The 8,136-nt window shown below is 36.5% G+C and overlaps 1 protein-coding gene across 19 annotated transcripts in view; it reads left to right on the top strand.

The window, feature by feature from the left end:
- The window catches only part of GTDC1 (glycosyltransferase like domain containing 1), a 193,644-nt gene that overhangs the window by 165,998 nt on the left and 19,510 nt on the right, over window positions 1-8,136 (top strand). For 16 of the 19 annotated variants that reach the window (XM_035331015.1, XM_035331007.1, XM_035331010.1 and 13 more), the window contains 2 exons: window positions 3,684-3,754; window positions 4,452-4,543. In XM_035331015.1, the coding sequence (XP_035186906.1) occupies window positions 3,684-3,754; window positions 4,452-4,543 (163 nt within the window). Of the gene's footprint in view, window positions 1-3,683; window positions 3,755-4,451; window positions 4,544-4,954; window positions 6,358-8,136 lie in introns of those variants that run through there. The other 3 variants (XM_035331019.1, XM_035331016.1, XM_035331013.1) reach the window with 2 other exon arrangements.

The following is an 8,136-nucleotide window of genomic DNA, read 5'->3' as shown; positions in this document are numbered from 1 at the left end:
ACTTTGAAGATGTAGAACACTATATAAATGCTAAGTATTGTAATCATTAGTAATTTTGCTAATAAAAACCATGGCTCCCCAAACAAATGGTAAAGTATGTACGGCAGAAATGATTTTCAACAATACTGTTTAAAACTTATCTCCAAAAATGTTGCCACGAATTGTTTAGAAATTTGACAGCAAGTACTATAAATTATAGATGTTAATTTTCATTCATTAAAAGTTCTTCAAAGAGCATTTGAAAGAGAGATGAAACGCATTAACTTGTACTAGTAGTAGGCAGATTCCGATACTTAGAAGTCATGATAGCGAATGCAAATTGAGCTTTCTAAACCAAGACTCTTAAAGCATGTTATTAAGTATTTTCCTTATCAATTCGAGCAGCAGTGTGGTGCTTTAAAAGGACCAGGTATGGGGGTCCCTACCAGTACTGGGCAGATGGACCAGTACTACTCGGTTTTATGCTGCCTCATTTACTTAGTGTTTTGCAATCCTTAATGTGCACAGCTGGCAGCTGAATGCAGGTTTGATACTAACAGTTTAGACATCTTTAGATGTAGCAGATGGAAAATTTTACACAAATAAAGTAGGAGAAAGTGTGCAATTAGGTTTTTATCTGCAGTTACACGATGCATCCTGTGCTTTAGTTTAGAACATCACCTTGGTGGGTGGTCATCATCTTTCCTTGCACCAAAGCTGTACCTTCTTGACACCACACTTGATGTTGGATGCCTGCCCAAACACCAAACTTCTGTTGTTGTTGAGTGTGAAGGAAATAAGAAATGCAACAATCAGCAAAAGACAAAGGCAGACCAGCAGTGCGATTCCAGCAGCCCAGTACATTATGGTTACATTCCATGCTAGTTAAGTCACTATGGTAAAATCCTTGGCAGGATTTTTTTTCAATAGTTTATTCATGATGTTCATTATTATGAGCTGTAAAGACTATGAGAATTTCATTTTTTAAATGTCTTATGGAATGTATCACTTTCTTAGATCTTGTAGACATGCTGTGGAAACCATAACATAAAATATGAGTTACTTACAATAACTAATTTTAATCCCATCTGCTAAGTATGACAACATTAGCATTTCCACTTAATTAAAAACACCCTTAAAGCAGCAATGTTTTAATCACTCCATTTTATTTACTCTCCTCCGGTGTCACTTATAATTGTAACTTTTTATTTTTTAATAATGAGGGATTTTTTTTTCTCTGCGCATCACACAAAAAAGTGCTGTCGATAATTAGCAGTCTTCTGTTATTACTAGACTCAGGTGTCACAACTGTGTCTCATCCTCATTACAGTAAAAAATTTCACCTATCAGATTCATTATTGCTAGATAATGCGACTGAGAGCCTTAGCAGGCCCTCCAGAAAAGTAATTCAGCCAAGCAAAATTATCAGCTAATTATATTTAGAATCAAAAGCCCAACAACTATTTGCAGATAAATTGTATGAATTGAAGTGAATAGATCTGAATATTAAGATTCATAGATTTAGCAGATGATTTGTTAATTGGAATAAAAAGGTCATTTACTAGCCATTTTAACAATAGATCAATCGGAACTCTATTTATTATTTAACTAGTAGTGCTTAAGGACTGAAATGAAGAATAATTGTATTATTGTTATGATATGATACTTTTCTGGGAAAAGGCAGAAACGCGTGGAAGTTACGAAGCTCCCCTTTCCCCGTTCAGTCTGAAGCTGTGGCTGTGTGCTGCGAACGAGCAGCCCAGTTCATTTTGATCCATAGCTCTTAGCATCTAAAGGTGCACCGTTTGCAAGGAGACTGGCTGCGCCGCGGTGAGAACCTGTCCGAGGGTGCATGTAACCTTTGGGGTGGAAAGGTAGAAAATTAGTATGCAAATAGGATCACTTGCAAATGAAAGAATTCCAAATTTTACCTTTTATCCAATAAACTACAGAAGCATTAAATTCTTCTTTTACTAATTAATGATCCTGATAGAGGATTTTCGTAAGGGGGAAATTGCATACTCAAATGATGACTCAGATTGCATCTTGGCCTGCAGTTTTGTTTTAGGGAGCTGTTCTTTTTTTTCATGCAGACGATACGATTAAAAAGCAAATATTTTAACATAACTTAGTGATCTGAGCTATTACTGAAATGTCCACAGTTTCACTCTTTTTTTTTTCCTAGATTAAAGAAAACTTTAAAAATCTATTTGCTTTGACATATGACACAATATTTAAGAACTGAAATCATCAATTAAATCACACATCAGAAACATTTCCCTTTGGTAAAAAATATAGTGCTAGACGATGTACACTTTGAAATCGTTGTTAATGTTTAAAATGCAATCTGAAGTGCATATGTTATTTAAAAAAAAAAAAAACATAAATTACAAAATTTAAGTATGGAAAAACTAGCAAGCATTGCCTAGCAAAAGCATTTGCAGAGAAATGTGTATCTTTGGGTTTTGTGGATATGCATAGTTCTGTAGCATGAAAGCTCTGACTATGTTATTCTTTATTTTATATTTTGCCTCTTGAAAAACAAGTAGAGCTAAAGGAAGCAGGGTTCAGTCTGGACTGGATTGGGTGCCTGTAATAAAGTAACAAAGCCAATGTGTACATGAACGTAGCGATAGCCTTTTGGATTGTCACTGAAAATAAAAAAGGTGAACACTGACAAGATTTCAGATTTTTTCTGGGGACCGAGGGAAGCTGAAGTTAAAAATAAAGTCCTCGTATGGTCAACATGTTGGAGGAAACTCAAAGACTCTCATAAAATAAACATATTTTAAGAAGTGTTTTGAATTTCAGTGTGTAATTTCTGGCCAACAGAAATTACAGTTGTATCTTTAGAGGGACATTATGTCAGATCAATGGTCATTATGCAAAAAAAATAAACTGAAAACGTGATGCCTTAACCCATTCAGTTATTAAAATGCAAACAGGAATCGGATAGCTTTTCTTTAGAATTGCTACTAGAAAACTTCTTGCCATTGTGTCACAATTATAAATTATTTGGATTTGATGTTACAGAAGATATGTAAATTGTACCTTGAAAAAACAAATCCACGAAACATAACAGACATTGGCAGGGGAATTTCATCTGTATTTATTAAAAATAATAATAATTAAAAAAAAAAAAAAGTTAATGTCCTGAAAAATAAGGGAAATCATTTGATGCATGTATGTGAGCTAAAAGATCCCAGCCCAAAGCATACTGCGAGTTTTTCCTAGGCTACGTTTAATTCTAACCTTTGGACTTGGAAAGTTTGTCTGCTCTGGCAGGTAAGGGAGATTGTGTGCGTCTGTGTATACGTACACGTACATACAAATGTGCATATGCATGCCCTTGTTTTTCTGCAGTATTATTAAGAAAAGCCGTCCATACTTCACCATGTTGTTACATGTGTCTGTCTGCTGATTATAAAATGTGTTAAACAGTATTTAAAAAACAAAAAAATGCAGAGCTGCGCTTTGATTTATTCAGCGAACAAAACATATGCTCGCTGTTCTGTTCTATGTAATTCATATGATCAATAAAATTTTCTTTAAAAAGAGCAACTTTGGCATTTAGAAGGATTGAGCTGCTGAGCAGAAAAATGCTTTACTTGTGCTATATGTAGTCAACCTCTACGCTCTTGCACCAAAGTAAGTTTTTGGCTCCCCAGTGTCCTGTTCATGCTTTTATTATTTTTAATCTTCAGGGTTGAAGCTGTATATTGCGGTTGTTATCCACTGTGTCCCAAGGCCTTGGTGTACCCGGAGATATTTCCAGGTAGCTGCTTTGCTGCTCACTCTTTTTCCTGAAAAGTAATACGTGATTCACGCTAAAATACAAAGTTTGAGAATAAACTTGAGCAAAAGCAATTGTTTATTTGGCAAGCCAGCATGTTAGTGTTAAGGAAAATTTTATGTGTTTTAATACATTAGACGAAGTTTATATTTGCCATCTGTTCTTTTAAGATAACACAAAAGCAAGTTTTGAAATAGCATTCTTCATTGTTAGCATACACAACCCATAATGATAGATTTTTGTTAAAAGGTCAGTGATGCTGCAATGGTTTGCAGATTTTTTTGAGATACAGAAAAAAAAAAATAGAGGCCTGAAAATCACACCAAATTATTTAAACAATTTAATACTTAATAGTATGCAACTGTGGTACAGGATACACACTAATGTAGTACCAGTTCTTTGAAAAATCTCATCACTAAATGTATCACATATGCATTGTGTTACATTAGAATAATGTATTTTAATCACCCAAAGGAGATGTCTAAACAGCACAACTACACAGTCTTATTTAGCATTAAACATCCTTGTGAGCTGAGGTAACCTTATAAAATCATGCTTAAATAATGTAAAACACGAGGCGGCACAGAGCAATATGCATTTTTAATTAGTAAAGTGACTAATATCGAGTGTGTGCTTTGAGGTTTTTGTTTCATTAAAAATGTATCTGTTTTTCCTGCAGCTGAATATCTGTATTCTACACCTGAACAGCTTTTTAAAAGGCTTCAGAATTTCTGCAAGAGACCAGATATTGTAAGGAAACATCTCTATAAGGTAGTTGTTCAGAACAGTTTTAAGTGATATAATGCCATATTGAAGTACAAAGGAAAAAAAAATTAAAAAAAAAAAAAAAAAAAAAAAAAAACATTTAATTAACATACTAATGTTTAAAGGAAACATGCTAGGGAGGGATATTAGTCGTTACACTAACAAGGATTAATTAAACTAGATGCCAGTTGTATTAACCTAGGTCTTATGAAATACGTGCACTTAATGCATGCTACATGCTTTTTTTTTTAATTTATTGTTTTCTAAAATGACTGTCCTTTACATTTGGACCCAAGAGGCTTATACAAATGAACCTGGATTAATGTAACTCATTAGTTTAAAAGGAAAATAAAAGAAAGATCCTACAATTATACTAATGAGGATAAACCTACCTTCCTATCCTAATTTAATCTGCAGTCCTCAAAACATGCAGGTGACTGGGACCAGGTAAGACTTCTCTGCCTTTTGGAATTACTTGAATTATTTTGATAGTTATGATTATTTTAACTCTTTGTTTTTTGAGTTATATTGAGCATTAAAAAAAAAAAGTTTGTTAGAAGCATAATTTACTGGTATTTATCATGTCCTATTCTTTGCAGCTATTTATGTAGAGAAAATGCAGTTTAAGTGATAGACCTTCCATTTGAGTTTTTATCAAGTGTTCGATGCTAGACTGACTTCTGTGTTTTCAAGATGTGTATTTATATTGCTAGGAATCACACTTTTTTTTAAATTATATAGATAGAGCACTAGATTTTATATTATTTCAGTGAAAAATTATTACATTATACTGCTTTTATAAAATAACTGCTATTGTCTTCATGCTAATATGCAAACTTACAGCATTTTCTGTTCAGTTATAACTTGTACAGCCCTGGGAGCGCTGTGACCAGGGTAGATACACATTACCCCCTGCACGACAGAGGCATTTCAGGTAGCATTTGTAAAAACCTGGATTCACCTGCAAGTCCTTCAAGGGAGTGCGTAGGCAGATATGCTGCTTGCGTTACCTGTGCAGTGTAAAAGCGGTCTCTCCTCGAGCATTCCTTGGCTGAAGCCACCCAGGCACACTGTTAACGACTGAGTCGAGTAATCTCCTTCCTAATTTGGAGGCTCATGCTGCCAGCAGACCTAACCTCTTCTCTCCACATTCCTCCCTCTGGGGACCAGAAAGTCTTGGTCTTGCGGCGTCTCGTGTGCCTCCCTACCCTTTTGCGCACACATGTAGCAGGAGGGAGAGTTTAGCCTGCATTTGACTTTTTTTGTGACCTAAAAATAGACATTTACATAATGATACATCAAAGATGTTGTTGTTTCTGCAGGAAACAGTTAAACTTCAAGAAAAAAAGGAGAGAACCAAAAATGCAATTTAACACCCAATTTCAAGCTCATTATCTTTCATTGTCTATTAACTTGGCAATGGTTCAGAAGGTAGCTCATAATAGTTTAAAATGCTGACTGAACACTTCCAGCGCTCAGCATTACTTCTTGAGTCAATAGTATTGTATAGTTAGACATGGTGGCTTCAAAGGGGAAGCAGTCCTTAAACGTTTACCTTGACATTTCCCGATGCTTCAAGTTCAGCTAACAGTTCTTCTGCTCACGTGGATCTCCTCTGTGCGAGTGGATCACCAGCTCCTAAATAAAGCCAGGGCTGGCGCTCCAGAAGTGGAAATAATGGCAGCTCAAATACTGATGAGAAATAGTATGGATTTAAAATGTGGCGCAGAGAACAATGTCTGCATGAGCCCCGTAACCAAAATACTGATTTGCTTTAAGGATTCTCTTATGGAAAAAATATTAAACAAAACAAAAAAACACACACACACACAAAAAAAACTTGGAATTATTTGCAGCCAGGGTGCAACTACAAAAATGGTGGGGCTTAGCCCATCCTTTGCGGACAGACTTGTGTGCTATGAACGGTGCAGCTCCATCAGATGTCCTGAGTGTTCAAAGTGAATGTCTGCAACAGGTAGCAACTGAGCTGTGTGGGGGATCGTTTTAAAATGAGTAAATCAGGGCCTAATCCAGAACCTGTGAATACCATTGAAAAGATCCCTGTTGTCTTTAATAGGCTTTGGCTCAGCTCTGAGAATACTGTTAGAGTTGTCTTTTTTACCTACACCCACGTACACTAAGTCTTTATTTTGCAGTGAAACTATCCGTAAACCTAGGAAGATGCTAACTTAGACGTGTGCTGCTAATGCAACCAGAGTTGGAGTGAGGCTTCTTTTTAGGAAGCTGAAAAGAGTGAAATCATGAAGGGCACGCAGTGCTTACGCTGTGCTCTCACTTTTTACAGACTGGTATAATATTATATACTACAGTGGCATAGAAGGGGGCCCCCCCCCCCCCCAAGTAATATATACCAACTAGATCCTTCTCGTTCAGAAACCTTCCTGACATGCTCCCTACCACAGTTCTTAAAGTAGCTGTACAGTCTTGGAAAAAACGTAAAGCTGCTTTAAAAGCAAATAATGCTTTTCTTTACTGCTTGGGGATTCTGCTTTATAGATCAGAAAGTAATCATCATCAGAAGTACTTTGGGTTATCTTTTCACGTACTGTATTTTATTACTAAGGATGCTCTAGTAACTAGACAGCAGTCTCATTAAGCAGGCAGTTATTCCTTCAGTTGTCCTCAGTGCCTGTGCTGACAAAGTTGGGGGCACAGGGAAGATGAATGGCAGCAGGGCAGCCAGGTTAGGGAGCCAGACGCAGCGAATATCCCTGTGAAAATGCACAGACCCGTGTATTAAAGTGTAATAGCTTAATTCCACTGAGCAGATTCATGCTGGCAGACTTTTAAAAATGCCCATAATGTAAGCACCTAGAGAAACCTTTCCAAATGATACATTACTTACCCTGGGTATTCTCACAGCACCCACGGCCGGTTCATTTGCATTTCGACGCTGCCTTCTAGCAGTTGTTAACAGAAGATCAAGATCTGTTGAAAACAAACCTCATTTGTTATCAATTATTTGTTCTAGTTTTATGGAATCAAAAGTTCCTCTTTGGTTCTGGCTATTTGTGGCTGCCAAAGTGCAAAAACGAAGCAACTAACAACAACAGGGCATCAGTTTCCACTGGAGCACACCACAGGACCTGTCAGTGCTTGCAAGCTCCCTGAGTCCTATCTCATAGATTTAAAAAATAAATAAATAGGGCAAAGCATTTGTTTCTGCACTATTTTCTTTAAGTTTACCTTTCAGTTCCCTCACTTCAGTTTCTTAATTTAAAACAGCATGTATAAAGAGTATACAGTGGAAAGGGACAAGAAGAGTTGCCAAAAGCCAGGCATGGAAGGAGCTGACAACTTTAAATAATCTCTCCCAGCCCTCCCAGCTGAATGAGTGCTGGTTGACATGCTGTCAGCTTCAGTTCCTGCAGAAAAATCCTACTCTCACTCATGCTTGTTTAACAGAGAAAAGAATTTGGCCCACTTTCTGACATTCATCTTCTCATTTCCATCACACTACAGAAGCTCACCTGCCTATGAAAAGACACATGGCTTGATTTTTTTTCCTACTTACACCACTGTAGAAGATAAGGAACTGTGCTGAATTCAAAGGGATTAAACTGCTGTAAAATCAAATT

This window comes from Oxyura jamaicensis, chromosome 7 (assembly GCF_011077185.1).
Source record: "Oxyura jamaicensis isolate SHBP4307 breed ruddy duck chromosome 7, BPBGC_Ojam_1.0, whole genome shotgun sequence".
In the NCBI taxonomy this organism is placed as follows: Eukaryota; Metazoa; Chordata; class Aves; order Anseriformes; family Anatidae; genus Oxyura; species Oxyura jamaicensis.
The sequence above is the reverse complement of the archived record's forward strand: the minus strand, read 5'-3'. Positions and strand labels throughout refer to the sequence as shown.